Source organism: Brachyhypopomus gauderio, chromosome 4, assembly GCF_052324685.1.
Source record: "Brachyhypopomus gauderio isolate BG-103 chromosome 4, BGAUD_0.2, whole genome shotgun sequence".
In the NCBI taxonomy this organism is placed as follows: Eukaryota; Metazoa; Chordata; class Actinopteri; order Gymnotiformes; family Hypopomidae; genus Brachyhypopomus; species Brachyhypopomus gauderio.
Window position 1 is genome coordinate 18617960 of NC_135214.1, and position 15970 is coordinate 18633929.

The following is a 15970-nucleotide window of genomic DNA, read 5'->3' on the forward strand; positions in this document are numbered from 1 at the left end:
CTGAGTGGTCCTGCATTCTTCTTTGTTGCACACATTACGAAAACACTTCTTATATTCACTTGCGATGGATTTCACTTAGTGGTAAATTGCTGCTTAAATATTTTTTAGTTTTGCTGATAATTGTGTAAAAATCATTTCCTATCTTATTAATGAATCCCATTTTATCTGACCTTATGTTGTAGGTATATATATATATATATATATATATATATATATATATATATATATATATATATATATATATATAGGTATATATATGTAGGTATATATATATATATATTAGTGGTGGGACTTTAACGCGTTAGTTTCGATTAATTAATTACGATTAATTAATTACAGGGAAATTAACGAACTAAAAAAATTAACGCATTTTTGCATCGTGGAATGTTTCTCAGTGCACGAGTTCCAGGCAGACAGATTATATGGACGCACAATAAGATGAGCATGATGGAGATGACTGAAGAGGCTATGTTGGTGGATGGGAAATTTAAATACAAGAAACTTCCAGATGGAAGTACAAAAACAAATAGTGTTATTTGCACTTTATGCAGGAAGGAGTTCGCTTATCACAGGAGCACTTCCACCCTTCGTTACCACCTCAACGCAAAACATGTTGGTGCTTACGCGCAGGTCAGTAGCCTAATGATAACTTAGCTGCTAAATGTATTCCTAGTACGAGCAAACAGTGTCGCCAGTCAACACTCGACCACATGTCGGGGTTCAAATTAAACAAAATGTCAAAGTCCACGTCAGACAAATTGACCAATTCACTGGCGAGATGGATTGCTGTGGACTGTAGACCGCTCTCTGTGGTCGAAGGCTTAAGTAAGATGCGGCAAGTTTAAACGCCTCCGCTGTTCGCGGAGGTTCGCGCGAGGTGGGCGGAGTCGCGCGCTACGGTCCTTGCGAAAGTATAATTCAGGCTTTACAAGAAGTGCTGCACATTGCGTCAGCTGATGCAAATTACGAAGTGCCGTCCAGAAAGACAATGTCGAAGAATATCCAGCAGCTGTATGATGAGAAAAGGGAAGCAAAACGGGTTATTGTGAAGAGGGCCACATATGTGGCTCTGACTGGGGATCACTGGACCTCTGTTAGCAACAAGAATTATCTTGGTGTGACAGCTCATATTATAGATGATGAATGGAAGATCCAGTCATTTGCTTTGAGCATGCAGAAGACCACTTCTAGGCACTATGAAGATGCCTGTGGCAGAGGCCTGGGAAATTAAAGAAAAAGTCTACCATCTAAAATGGTATTAAAAAACATCTTCTGATTTACTTCAATTCTTCTTATTCTTCCAATATCCTGAGCAAAACTCCCAAAATTAAACATTTTTGGTCAGAATTTCCAGTGCTCTAAAAACTTTGCTCTGTTTTCTGCACTCATCTATTGGTCTGTGTAGTAGACTGGTGGTAAAATAAACAAAATGTTGAAGTTTATGCTTATGTTCGTTGATTCATTCATCATTCAAACTTAAATTAGTATTTCTCATGTTAAATACTGAAATGCGATTAATTACTTACAAAGCTTCTGATTAATTCGATTAATTTTTTTCATCGCGTCCCACCACTAATATGTAATCTCTTGACTAGTGAAAACGTTTCATTTTAAATTATTACAAGTTCAAAGTGGCTTCGGCTAAAACATAATTGATTAACAGCATGAGGACTGTTAGGACTATTTGAGTATATGGGTCAAAAGAAATGTAAGCAAAGACATTGAAGTTGTGGCTTTACTGCAGTAGCTCTGAATACAGCACGTTGCAGGACACGTATTACTGCTGTGGTGCTCACGTAGTGCTGTGGAATGCCTACCTGCAAACACCATGGAGAAGTGAAGAGAGCTACACCAGATCTTTCAGGAGGAATCAAGCTGATGCATCATGGGAGGAGCTTGCCAACAGTCAAAGCCATTACTATAGCAAGTGACTGTACTAACATGAGAAAGCTAAAACAATTTTTTTTTAAATAAAAGTTCAACTGAAAAGATTATAGATATATTAATTAATTATTCAATATCTTAGCATATACATGCTGAGGAGAGGCCAATGGAAGTGTTTTATGACTTGCAAAATAAACATTACTTATATATTTTTATTATTAAATCATAAATATAATGCAAAAAACACATAAAAACAGACAAAAAATTATCAAATCAAAGTGTTCACACATGATTACATATTTATCAAAACATTAAGACTAAGCAATCACACATGCCACTTAAAATATTTCCCACCATGCCTCACCAAGTATGGGACTTGTGATTAGGGGAAGCAACCACAAAAACACAGTGTGGTTGTGAGGTTTTAGTTGAACCTAGCAGCAACTCACCCTTTTCAACTAATCAGCTGCTTGAAGACACTGGCTGATTAAGCAAGCAAGACTGCCTTGATAGATAGGACTGCCTAATCTTTCAGTAGATCTTATTTAATATTAATATTATTTTCTTCAGGTGAAATGACTTGGATGAATGAACTTAGGGAGCATTTTCCAAATTGTTCACAAGTCTTTTGTTCACAATAGCAGATGATCATCATAAAGTGTTATAAAGTTGTTTCTACAGTGCTCACAGCCAGTGGATGACATTAGCCATCATCTAATCAACCAAGTTCTGAAGAGCAACACGAAATATATATTTAAATCTTTGAGATTTCTATGTAAAATATGTTATATAAACCATAATGAAATACCTGGCAGAACTGCATGATTTAGTTCAGCTATGCAGAAGCTTAAAATTCTGTAGGAGCTCACACAGCTACTGAATTCAGTAGTATGAAGCCTTTATAAAATCATTTGCATAACGAGTAAAGTCAGTAACACAACTCGAGTTCATAAAATATCCCATCAGTGACCACCTACCATACGTCTGCTTATGCACAAACTAACAACTTCAGCTGCTGCTCCCAGCCCAAAGACATGCGTCTCCATGCGAGATATCCGTCTCCATACGAGACATGCGTCTCCATGCGAGACATCCTTCAGCGTTCTCTCTCGCTTTAGTTCCCGAAGTTCCACTTCCGTGAAGGTGCCGAGAAGCGGGACAGTCGCAGTGGTCCTGGACATTTCTGGGACATTTATTTGCTGGCGGTCATGATCTTGATGTATTGCAGGGCGCTGTGAGCTGCGTCATTGTGTGCGTTGCTGCAGGAGATCCCCGTGCCGTGACACACCGTGAGCGGTGTGGTGGACAGCTCGGCCAGACACTGGTACTGCCCATTCACAGTAAGCTCAGCTGCAAATCACAAGCACACGGCTCAGGATAGGAGTGATATTAATATATGGAAAGAAATTAGTCTCAAAACTCCTTACAAATGTGTAAATGATAATCCACAAATTACACATATATCACAAATACATTTCACTGTTCACAAATAAATACATTTCATTTTGTGTCTCACAACCTGAAATTTGTACAAACATTGTTCAACTTTTATAAATACATCCTAATTTGTATGTGAAACTGAATGTTTCATTTATATTTACTTGCATATTTTTTAAAAGCTTAAGTCTAAAAATTAAAATTTAGTTATAAAATGGTGCATCTGCATTTGTGGATCACGTTTTTTTGTTCATTTCCTCTCGCGTATTTTGGGTTTTGAGACTTTCCTTACGCATTTCTGCACCATGTAATAACGCCACTGTATACTAAAAAATCAGCGACTATACAACTAAATTCATATCATTTCCATCCTTAAAGTCAGTTATCTATATACAGTTATGTTTACACAGAGCTGTTGTATTTTTATAGTACACTGTGCTGATAAGAAAAACACTGACTGACCGATGTCAAAGTACGTGACCTCAAAGCCATGTTCCTGAGACAGCTCCAGCATCATCTGCACATAGTCTGTGTTTGGGATACTGAGGGTATTCCTCCTCAGTAAAGACATCGTCTCCAGCTTTGAGTTCCTCAAACTCTCCAGGTAAACATGTGGCTTTGGACTCTGTGAAGAGGTAGAAAGGTGGCCAGAGCTTCACACTTCGTTAGCTAGTTAAAAAGGCATTCATAATCTCAAGCTCTGTGCGGACAACAAGCTTACCCATGTAATCTCCGGGGACCCAGAGAGACTTCGTAGTTTCTCCAACATTTTTTCTGCCGCTACTTTCTTGGCATTCTTTTTAGAAGTTCCTGTACCTGACCACACAGTTCTTAATAGATCAGCACAATAGTATACGATATCAAGTATGTTACATGCATGGCTGCCTCATTCGTTTCACCTCACCACGTTGGACAGTCTTAACACCTGTGGGACATCCATAGCAAAAGAGCATTTAAAGATGGAGTCCCAAGCTGAGGCCACATACCTCTCTCAGTCAGTGTTTCTAATATGCAGATGACCGTGAACTCTTTCTTATGAGGTGGACCTGCTTCCATACATAATACATATTCTGGCAGACGCCATGACCTCTGCATTGCTAGCTCCTAGGAAACAGATAATACACAGGGTATGATGTTAGATTAGGTCTGGTTTTGCATGATGAAGTTACTTGCAACAAGTTTCTAAAATGAGCCAAAATATGAGTATTGAAAATACAATGGAAATATAACATCCTCTTTGCAGCTTTGGTTTCGTCCTAATTTGATTTAACGAGTCTTCTTAACAACTGTAGGTCTATAGGTAAACACAGGGATGTACCTGAAGTATTCCTACAGGATTAGGCTGGTCGTTCGATTCAGAGCAGACATCATTTTCAAGCCTCTGATGCAGAGGGCTTTGGAAAACACAAGTATATATATTATGAATGCACTATGAATCCACTATAACAGAAATGTTTACAGCGTTATCGCTTAAAGTACAATGCTGTATGTACTTGCCTGTTTTCAGCATCTAATTCCAACAGCTTCAGCACACCTTCTGCAGCCTCGTGTTTGGCCGCTTTTTTACTGGTCCCCTGCCCTACATGGGAAAAAATAATATGGCATGTGAACTGATGTAGAGGAATATTTTAAATATGTCACACACACACACACACACACACACACACACACACACACACACACACAGCTCGGGGTGACCCAAACCTGTACAGGTTATGTCACCGACATCAAGGCGGTAAACGAACGACGGCTGGTGCGCCTCGCCGTCCGCGCGCTCCAGCGTGTACACCGGCGCCCTGCCGGTTTTAGCGCCGAACTCGTGAAGCACCTGAATCGGTGTTTTATCACCGACACGTCGGTGTGCCAAACCGGAGCTGTGAAGTGAAACGACAAAACGTGTCAAGTTCACCCTTGCTATCGTTAGCTAGCGTGATATTAGATAAACAGTGACAGCTAAGGTTAGGTCTATAAAACCAAATGCTAAGTGAACGGGATTCGTCGACGAAGTACCAACACATATAGGCTGGCTAGCTAAATATCTACATTTACATTTTGGAGCAGAATGAATGATATTAAAGCCTTCCTAGTTAACTATGTAAACTAGACGTCTAAGAAATGTGTGGTAAACACAGCTGCCTAGCTAGCTTACCTGGCTAACCTCAGTTAGCTGTCTTAAAACATAATCTGACCTATATGAATGTTTTTGATATCACTAAAATACGAAGGTCAAAATACACAGATATGTATTTGAACTTAAAACTTACTGCGATTCGTCCATCGCTGAAGCTGTAAATAGTCCGGCAGCTCGCTGGCTAGCTTCCTATTCACCTCCAAAACAAACGGCGCAAGTTGGTCGTGTGTTTGAGAGCCAACCGGAGAGCAGCCACGTATCTGACAGACATTTCAAACGACCCGCTTTAATTCAGCTCTCATTCCCCTTAATGCCCTTATCACCAACGTTTCACTCATGAAAGAGCATTAACATTTATAACAGGTTTACCATGTGCAATGCTGACATTCTGTGCAGTGTTGTCCGAAACGATATGTGGCAGTATAAAGAAACACCCATCAAAAACAGGGGAAGGAACATTTACCTGATGAATTTTATTGTTGCTTTGTGTTTCAGATTTGAAAAGTGCTGGAATTAAGGCTAAATAACTTTAAAAAATGCTTGAAAGTGTAACTACTTCGTTTCACAACAAATATCTGTCTGACTGAACACAAATACGAGCCTCTTGTAATTCCAGGACGAAACATGAGAGAATAGTGTTGTGTCGTTCGCTTTAAGTTTTCTGTCTTGATGCTTTCATGTCTTCCTTGGTCTACCAGTATGTTTGCCTTTAACAACCTTACCATGTTGTTAGTTGACATAACTGAAATTTCGACTTGACTTTGTCAGTGATGAATAAAAGTGCATTTAAATCCCAAGTGTAGCTGTTCCTATTGTTCTAAAGCGATAGAGAAAGCAGAGCTTATATGTTAAGTTAAGGCACAGAGGGGTCAACAGAGTGATACTGACAGGTGTACAGACTTCAGCTGTTGAGCCAAAAATGCACTGAAACTGCAGCCACATCTATAGGAAGCAGAGATAAGGGGCATCACAAGTAATCTGAGTAATCGAAAACATAATCAGATTAGTTGCATACGAAATAGTGCAAAGTGATAATTTGTTGCAGCACTATATGTTGTGTATATAGCACTGTATGTTGTGTAGTAATTTTATGTAAATCAATATCTAAATGCTTCTATGATTTCTTTCACAGATGCCCCGTGCTGTCATTGAGGATGTTAAGTTATAGGCCTATCTATAACTATTGTGTGGGTTACTTATATAACAACTTCCACTTCAAAGAATGACAGAGACCGGACTCGACTTAACCGTTTTTACTGTTCCAGCCCCGGAAGTAGTTCCCTCCAAATGGGTCCGTACTCCACATACAACATGAACATTCCATTACAGAACACCTCCCCCTTAAGTTAGTTATCCCTTTTACAAAGACCATTTCCCCCTAGCCATCAATCGATAAGTGCCCACAACAGTATAACATTACTCTAGCATAAATTTACTCAAATACATCCTTTTCCAGGCAAAAGTAAACATCTTTTTTTTTTTTCCTTTTTTTTTTTTTTTTCAGTCCCAAAAGTCTCTTACAAATCCAGACGTCTGGGAGGGCGTGAAACCCGGCCTGATGCAGTGATGTACGTGTTGGATGTGCCTGTATCTGTATGTTTGTTTGTGTCTGTGGTCGTGTATGCAGGTATGCCTGGTTCTGGGGTGACCTCAGGCGTTTTAGTGCTGTCAGGTGAAGGAGTCTGTGTGCCGTTAACTGGGCGCATGTGTGTGCGGTTTCGCCTAACTGAACCTTCATCAGTGTTGACAATGTAGGATCTGGGTGTAGACGCATTCTGCACCACTGTCCCATACTTGTTTTCTTTAGGCAGCCAAACCTCTTGACCTGACTGCAGCTGCGGCAGGACCCGGACTCTGTGGCACAGGTTGTACCGACGCTGCTGGTTCTCCTTCGCCCGCCTTTCCTCCTTCCTGAACTGCCTGATGTTCGGCCACCGAGGACGAAGTGCAGCTGGAACTTGGGGAATGTCAGAGCGGATCTGCCTCCCCATAAGAAGCTGGGCTGGAGAGTAGCCACTCTCCAGGGGTGTGGCACGGTAGATCTGCAGTGCCCTTGCCTTATCGCCTCCTCCTTTCCACAGTCCCTTGACTGTGGCAACAGCCCGTTCCGCCTCGCCATTGGCCTGTGGATACCTGGGGCTGCTGGTGACATGAGCAAACCCATATGCTCTGGCGAATGACTGGAACACCGAACTGCTGAACTGCGGCCCGTTGTCGGACATGACAGTCTCTGGTGTCCCATGGCGACTGAACGCCTCCTTGAGAGCAGCCACTACTGTCTCAGCAGTAGCTTCTCTGAGGTGTGCTACTTCAATGTAGCGGGAAAAATAGTCCACTACGAGCAGGTAAGTGCTATTCTCCCAGAAGAACAGGTCCGAGCCGACACGCTGCCATGGTCTCTCTTGCACTGCTGTCGTCAGCAGCGGCTCCCTCTGTTCAGCACGATGTTGTAAGCAGACGTTGCAGTTCTCCACCATCTGTCTGATGTGGACCGACAGTCCCGGCCATCAGACTGACTGGCGGGCCCTGGCTCGGCATTTGACGACCCCTTGGTGCCCTGTGTGTAGCTGCTGCAAGATCTCCCCCCTCAGCTCACCTGGGATGACGATGCGTTGACCTCGGAGGAGCAGCTGTCCATTCAAGGTGAGGTTGTCTTTTTCAGGCCAGAAGGGGGTCAGTTCGAGGGGCAGTGCGTGTCTCTCTGGCCACTCGGTCTTGCAGTACCTGATCAGCTGTGCACAGATTGGGTCAGCTTGCTGCTTTGCCGTGATCTCGTTCAGATAATGTTCTGTGGCAGGAAGGCTCTGAGTTACGGCGTCCAGGAACACTTTGACCTCGGCCTCCTTCTCCTTTTCCTCCGCCGTGAAGGTGTGTCGGATTGGGGCCCTGGATAAAGTGTCAGCAGTTATCAAGCTCTTCCCTGGCACGTGTACGATGTCAAACGAGAACCTCAGCAGCCTCAGCCGGAACCTCAGCACTCTCGGTGGGAGTTCGTCGAGATCCTTGGTGCTAAGCAATGGCACTAGGTGTAACGAGGCACCCCCGAACACGGTGGTGTCGCGCTGGTTTCGAGGAGTGTAGGACTCAAGTGCAAACCCACTAAAAGCAAAACGGCAAAAAACAGCCAAACTGAAACCTCCGCGATAGCGGGAAAACGAAAACAAAAAACCCAGAGGGAACAACAGAAGAACTACACGGAGAACCTCGACGTGAGTATAGACCAGGTAAGTAAACAAACAAAAACACGCGGAAGGGAATACAACGCGTCTAAAGAAAAAAACGGGAAAACGAAAATCACACGGAGAACGGCTCAACGTGTCAAAAAGAGAAATAAAATAGATGAAGCTTAGGTAGGCAAGACCTAAGCTTCTACCAGATTACCTGTCAGCCTGTCCACCAGAACACTGGTAGACAAACCGACATAGAACAGAGAGGGAAGAAACAAACAGAACGTACGAGAGACAAAACCTGAGAACACTCAGGGGAGAAACAGAAGTAAACAGAGAAATGTAGCTACTGCACAAAGGCAAGAGTAACTGGCTTAGGCTGCGAGCGTGAATACAACTAACAACTTCAGCAAAGGACTGCTGAAGCTGCTCGCCTTAAGTAGGCTGCAAACACCTGCAGCCTATTGTGCCTGATTGCCCCCAGGTCTAGCTCGCGGGCTCCTCCTTGTGGCGACCGGAGGAACTGTCCTGGGTCCAACCCTGACACTAGGGGCTTGTGGTCTGTCTCCAACCTGAATTTCAGTCCCAGCAGGTAGGAGGACAGACGCTCACATGCCCACGTAGCTGCCAGAGCTTCCTTCTCTATCTGAGCATAGTGTCTTTCAGTGTCTGACATACCACGTGAGATGAACACGATCGATTTCCATACTCCGTTTGGCTGCCGCTGAGTGAGGACGCCCCCTAGACCAAAGGATGAGGCATCTGCCGACACGCACGTCTCTGCTGTCGGTGAGTAGGCAGCCAGCACCTGTGTGGAGCTGAGCTCCACTTTGAGTCTTTTGAAAGCCTCTTGCTGTGGTGTTTCCCAGCACCACTCGTTCTTTCCGCACAGCAGGTCTTTGATTGGGCGTGTGTATGACGCGAGGTGTGGCAGAAACTTACTGGGGTAGTTCGCCATACCCATCAGTCTCTTCACCCCCCCAACATCAGTTGGTGCCGGCATCTCTTGTATAGCCTTGATCTTCTCGGGGGCTGGAGTCACGCCATCCACGGAGACCCGGTGGCCCAGGAAATAAATGCTGTCCTTTCTGAACTCACATTTATCCCCATTCAATGTAAGTCCCTCCTCCTGGAGTTTCTTTAGGACCTGACAGAGTCTCTCGTCGTGCTGGGCCTTGCTGGCCCCATACACCAGTATGTCGTCAGCATGACACACTGTGCCTGCACAGTCCTCCAGCATCTGCAACATGCGCCGCTGAAAGTGTTCGGGTGCAGAGGAAATCCCGAACAGCAAACGGTTGAACGCATACCTCCCGAACGGGGTGATGAAGGTTGTCAGCGGCTTGCTTTCCTCTGCTAGCGGGATCTGCCAGAAGCCGGAGGTGGCATCCAGCTTTGTGAATGCTTTCGCCCCGGCCCAGGGTGTGGTCGACGGCTGGGAGGATGTGTCGTTCCCTCTGAACCCACTTGTTTAGGTGAGTCAAGTCGACACACAGCCGTATCTTGCCGTTGGGCTTAGGCACAACGACCATCCTGGCACACCAGGGTGTGGGTTGTGTTACCCTGGAGATAACACCCATGCTGACCATTCGATCTAAATCAGTCTTTACCTTGTCACGGAGGGGGAGAGGCACTCGGCGTGGAGAAGACAGAGCGTGTGGGACGGCATCGGACTCCAGTGCGATGGTGTAGGGCTCCTTTAATTTCCCTAGCCCGGTGAACACAGTGGGAAACAGTGCCTTAAAGTCCTTCTGTGGTGCTTCCACTGCATGGACGCGCTGCACCAGATTAAGAGCCATGATCGCAGGGGGGCCTAACAGAGGCTTGGACAGCTCATTAACAACATAAACGTCCTGTCTAGTTGTTTTTCCCCTCAACGTCAGACTCCCTTTAAAACACCCCTCAACCCCTAGTCTGTGATGCCCTGGGCCGTAAAGCACTTTCCATGGCTGCCGCAGTGCCCCGTGGACTCTGCTGGAGTATGTGCTGCTGGGAATCGCGGTGACTGCAGCGCCTGTATCCAGCTTGAACGCGGTCTCCTCCCCGTTCAACTGCAACACCCCTACCCACTCATCCTCTCCTGTTGACCTCAGTTCCCCCAGGAAAGCGAAATCCTCTTCTTCACCTCTCACGTACCCCTGCGTGATGTCGTGTACCCCTTTTGCTGACCTGCATGTTTTTGCGTAATGTCCCTTTTTGTGACACTTTCTACATTCGGCGTCGCGAGCCAGGTATTCTTTCCAAGGATGTTTTTTCATATTCCCGCACTTGCCGCAGCCTCCTGCCGTACTGTCTTTTTTCTCGTAGCCAACTTTCCGCCCCTTCTGTTTCTTTGTTATTGCCTCTACCTGTCCTGCTGTCGACTCTGCCCCCCTCAGCACCGGCTGTTGTTTCTTTACTGCTGCACTTTGTTTGACCTGCGTTATGGCTTTTTCTAAGGTGAGTTCGGCATCTAGCTGTAACCGTTCCGACAGCCTGCTATCAAGGATTCCCACTACTATTCTGTCCCTTATCAACTCATCCCTTAGAGCCCCGAACTGGCAATGTTCCGCTAAAGTGTGCACGGCAGTAATAAAAGACTCCACACTCTCCCCCGGTTGCTGGTTCTGACGGTTGAAGCAGGCTCTTTCGTAGATGACATTCCTCTTGCTAACGAAGTGCTTTTCGAACTCCGCCATGACAGAGTCGTACGATTTCTTCTGCTCTTCTGTCAACGGCAGCACATTCAAAACATCGTCAGCCTCCTCTCCCACCGAGTACATAAACGCGTTGACTTGAAACTCCTGTGACTGTTTATCAAGCCCTGATGCGATCCTATAGCGATTAAATCGCTTGACCCACTTCGGCCAGTCACTTGGATTAGTAAAGTCAAATTTACCCGGCGGGAAATACTGAGGCATCTGGGCAACCGCTACCGCTGGCTGGGTCATTTTCGTAGTCGTCTGTTGTCTTCTGTTTCTTTTTCTGTTGTCCACCACTAATCTGACACCATGTTAAGTTATAGGCCTATCTATAACTATTGTGTGGGTTACTTATATAACAACTTCCACTTCAAAGAATGACAGAGACCGGACTCGACTTAACCGTTTTTACTGTTCCAGCCCCGGAAGTAGTTCCCTCCAAATGGGTCCGTACTCCACATACAACATGAACATTCCATTACAGAACAGAGGATATACTCTTAGATGTAGTTCTGGAAGAGGGTGACCAAGCCTTTTTAAAGCTATCACTGGTTTGTGGCCTCTTCCGGGACATTGTGGGACAAAAATCATTCCAGGCCCGGACACATTTTCAGTGGCTTGACAGTAAGTATAAGAAGCATTATGATATTTCAGTACAGTTAGGATGTTTTTGTACCCTAAGAGAAGGGAGTGTTCTCACTGGTTGTAGTAATTATATTCCTTACATTTGAAACATACAGGTGTAGTGCCTTGGAGAAATCATAGTGCTGCATTCTAAGAAGAGTTTCGCAGAATATATCAATTGGAGTGCTGCCGGAACTGCCAAGAAACATATAAAGACTGCATACCAGGTATGTTTCTTGTATATACATTTTGAGAATTGTTCTTGAGGTCAGTAATGGCAAACAAAATATCAGCAGAAATGTGTTGTCTCAGATTGATTTTGCTGCTTACAGGCTACTTTGGGCGTGGGAGATGCGGAGATCTTGTGGCCTTTTACAGTGAAAACACGCACCCTGGATTCTGTAGCCAATTCTGCAGCCATGTTTACGAGGATTTGAGTGTGTGAATGAGTGTATGAGAGCTGTACAAAATGTGGACTGTGTAAGGTGGTTCTACTGGTGAAGGACATTCAGGTTATTTTAATTAGTTTAACAGATGCCAAGAAAAACACTCACATGTTATTGAACAAAATGTATGTTTTTATTATCCCACATGAATAATATAAGTCTTAGAACAATCTTTTTAGATGTTTCTTGAATAGTTTAATTGTCAATTCTGAATATGTACAGGACATACAAATGATTGAAATTACATTACTCTCTTACCCAAAGTTACAGCAATAAAATAAATATTAATGTAGCAGCAGTGGATGTAAAGATCCTTTACAACTTTACCAAAACAAGGCACAGGGAAAGGAACATGATAAGACACTGAGCCGTCGTCAGTGTCCCTGGGGTACATGGTGGCAACATCATAATGTGCTTAGCCATTAGCCAGAATAGTGTTCATCATGCCACTCTTGGTCTCTACAACACTGCCACGTCACTAGAGTTGCCCAGGTGTGTCGCCATCTGCGAAAGTGGGCTGGGCTGCTTGAGTACACTAAACACCAACATTACCATTACACCCCTTCTCCATCACCCACATTACCAACATACCCCTTCTCCATCACCAACATTACCAGTAAACATTAAACATTACCATTTTAATTGTGTTTTTCTTATAGTGTTATGTTAGTGATTATGCGTGAATACCCATAAAAAGCTATTTTAAATTTATATTGTGCTATTTACACAATAGTCAGTTCTATCGCTGTGTTTTAGTCAGTTCTATCGCTTTACCTGCTTTTTGTGTTGACCCTGGCAATCTCTTAAGTGAAATGTCTGTCAAAAAAAAAGAAAAGTGGACACAGTGTGTCGTATTTTTCAAGAAAAATGGAAAATTCATGTTTTCAGAATTGCTTCCCAGATGTGGAAAATGTCACTGTGATCAGTTTTTATGCTATTTACAAACTGATTTGTAAAAATGTTGGACAAACATACCATTGATTTGCAGTACAAAGTTGGAGTGCTCCTGGGAAGCGAAGGATTTGGGTCCATATACTCAGGATAGCACGTATCAGATGGGTTACAGGTTGCAATCAAACAAGTGTTATGCATCTTCTTCTTCTTTCGGCAATTCTCATTTAGGGGTCGCCACAGCGGATCAAACTCCTCCATCTGGCCCTGTCCTGAGTGTCCTCCACTGACACACCAGCCACTCTCATATCCTCTACCACTGCATCCATAAACCTCCTCTTAGGTCTACCTCTCCTCCTCTTGCCTGGAAGTTCCATCCTCAAGACTCTCCTACCAATATACCTCTTCTCCCTCCTCTGATGTCCAAACCATCTCAATCTCGCTTCTCTAACTTTATCTCCAAAACATGCTACATGTGCTGATCCTCTAATAAACTCATTTCTGATCCTATCCTTCCTCGTCACTCCAAATGAGAATCTCAACTTCTTCATCTCAACACCTCCATCTCCCTCACCTGTCTCTTTGTCAGTGCCACTGTCTCCAGTCCATACAACATAGCAGGTCTCACTACCGTCCTATAGATCTTTCCTTTCATTCTAGCCGACACCCTTCTATCACAGATCGCCCCAGACACTTTATGCCATACACACCACCCTGCCTGCACTCTCTTCTTTACCTCTTTCACTTCCTCCATTACTCTGTACCCTTAACCCTAAGTAGGTAAACTCATCAACCTTCACCAAATCAACTCCTTGTAGCTGGACCTGTCCACCGTCTGCCCTCTCATACACACACATGTACTCTGTTTTACTCCTGCTCACTTTCATTCCCCTGCTCTCCAAAGCATATCTCCATCTTTCCAAGCTCACCTCCACCTGCTCCCTACTCTCACTACAGATCACAATGTCATCAGCAAACATCATAGTCCAAGGGGACTCCTGCCTAACCTTGTCCGTCAGTCTGTCCATGACAATTGCGAACAGGAAGGGACTCAGGGCTGATCCCTGATGTAGTCCTACCCCCACTTTAAACCCGTATGTCATTCCTACCACACATCTCACTGCTATCACACTGTTCTCATACATATCCTGCACCACCCTCACATACTTTTGTGCTACTCCTGACTTCCTCATACAATACCACAGCTTCTGTCTTGGTACTCTATCATAAGCTTTCTCCAAGTCAACAAACACACAATGTAACTCCTTCTGTCCTTCCCTATTCTTCTCCATTAACACTCTCAAAGCAAACATAGCATCTGTGGTGCACTTAGCTGGCATTAAACCATACTGCTGCTCACAGATCTCTACCTCTCCTCTAAGCCTAGCTTCCACTACTCTTTCCCAGATTTTCAGGGTGTGACTGGTCAACTTTATTCCCCTGTAATTACTACAGCTCTGAACGTCACCCTTATTCTTGAAAATCGGCACCATTATGCTTCGTCTCCACTCCTCAGGCATCTTCTGACCTTCCAAGATTCTGTTAAATAACCCAGTCAAAAACTCCACTGCTGTCTCTCCCAAACATTTCCATGCCTACACTGGAATATCATCCGGTCCAACTGCCTTACCACACTTCATTCTCCGAATTGCAGCCCTAACTTCCTCCTTGCTCACCTGGGGCACTTCCTGATTCACAACCTCTACCTCTTCTAACCTTCTTTCCCTTTCATTCTCTTGATTCATCAGTTCCTCAAAATACTCCTTCCACCTTCCCAAGACACTCTCCTCACCAGACAACACATTTCCATCTTTATCCTTTATCATCCTAACCTGCTGCACATCCTGCCCATCACGGTTTCTCCGTCTGGCCAATCTGTACAGATCCTTTTTCCCTTCCTTAGTGTCCAACTTCTCATACAGCTTGCTATATGCCTTCTCTTTAGCTTCTGCCACTGCTCTATTTGCCTTACGACACATCTCCTTGTACCTCTGTCTCCTTTCTTCATCTCGCTGAAAATCCCAATTCTTTTTAGCCAACCACTTTCCTCTCAAACTTTCCTGAACTTCCTCATTCCACCACGACTCCATGTCTATCTTCCTCTGTCCTGAGGTCACACCAAGTACCTTCCTATCCACATCCCGCACTGCATTTGAAGTCTCATCCCAGGTATCCAGAACACCACCACCATTACCCAGTACCTGCCTCACCTCATCCCTGAATTTTACACCACAGTCCTCATCCTTTAACTTCCACCACCTGATCTTAGGTTCCACTCTCACTCTCTTCCTCTTCTTCACCTCCAAAACCATCCTACATATCACCATCCTATGCTGTTTAGCTACACTCTCCCCTGGTAACACCTTACAATCACTGACCTCTTTCAGGTTTCGTCTCCTACAGAGGATATAGTCGACCTGTGTGCATCTTCCCCCACTCTTATACGTTACCCTGTGCTCTTCCTTTTTCTTAAAGTGTTAACTACAGCCATCTTTACCCTTTTAGCAAAATCTACCACCATTTGTCCTTCTGTATTCCTTTCTTTAACCCATCTGTGCAGTCAGAACACACACACACACACACACACACTAGTGATTACTAGGGGGCTGTGGATCACAAGTGCCCAGAGCGGTGGGCAGCCCTAGCCCGGCGCCCGGGGAGCAGTTGGGGTTAGTTGCCCTTGCGTCAGAAACGGCATCCGGTGTAAAA

The 15970-nt window shown here is 44.4% G+C and overlaps 1 protein-coding gene across 3 annotated transcripts; it reads right to left on the reverse strand.

Annotated features, from left to right (window-relative positions):
* Positions 1–2100: 2100 nt before the first annotated feature.
* prkra (protein kinase, interferon-inducible double stranded RNA dependent activator) lies at positions 2101–6164 on the reverse strand. Of its 3 annotated transcripts, none has more exons than XM_077002873.1 (9): positions 5916–6164; positions 5586–5712; positions 5026–5195; positions 4819–4900; positions 4640–4715; positions 4308–4425; positions 4043–4137; positions 3784–3946; positions 2101–3234 (listed from the first exon to the last, which is right to left on the reverse strand). In XM_077002873.1, exons 2-9 carry the CDS (start codon positions 5597–5599, stop codon positions 3077–3079), a joined length of 876 nt encoding a protein of 291 aa, XP_076858988.1. In that variant the 5' UTR covers positions 5600–5712; positions 5916–6164; the 3' UTR covers positions 2101–3076. The 3 variants fall into 3 exon arrangements, with proteins under 3 accessions (XP_076858988.1, XP_076858989.1, XP_076858987.1); XM_077002874.1 differs by lacking the exon at positions 5916–6164 and adding an exon at positions 5822–5842; XM_077002872.1 differs by lacking the exon at positions 5916–6164 and having other exon boundaries at positions 5586–5860.
* Between the last annotated feature and the right edge of the window lie 9806 nt (positions 6165–15970).

Coding starts and splice junctions, on each gene's coding strand:
- prkra (XM_077002873.1), bottom strand. Junction 4,426..4,639: donor ATCCTGTAGGAATACTTCAG/GTACATCCCTGT, acceptor TCTGTTTCCTAG/GAGCTAGCAATGCAGAGGTC. Junction 4,138..4,307: donor AGAAACACTGACTGAGAGAG/GTATGTGGCCTC, acceptor CTGTGTGGTCAG/GTACAGGAACTTCTAAAAAG.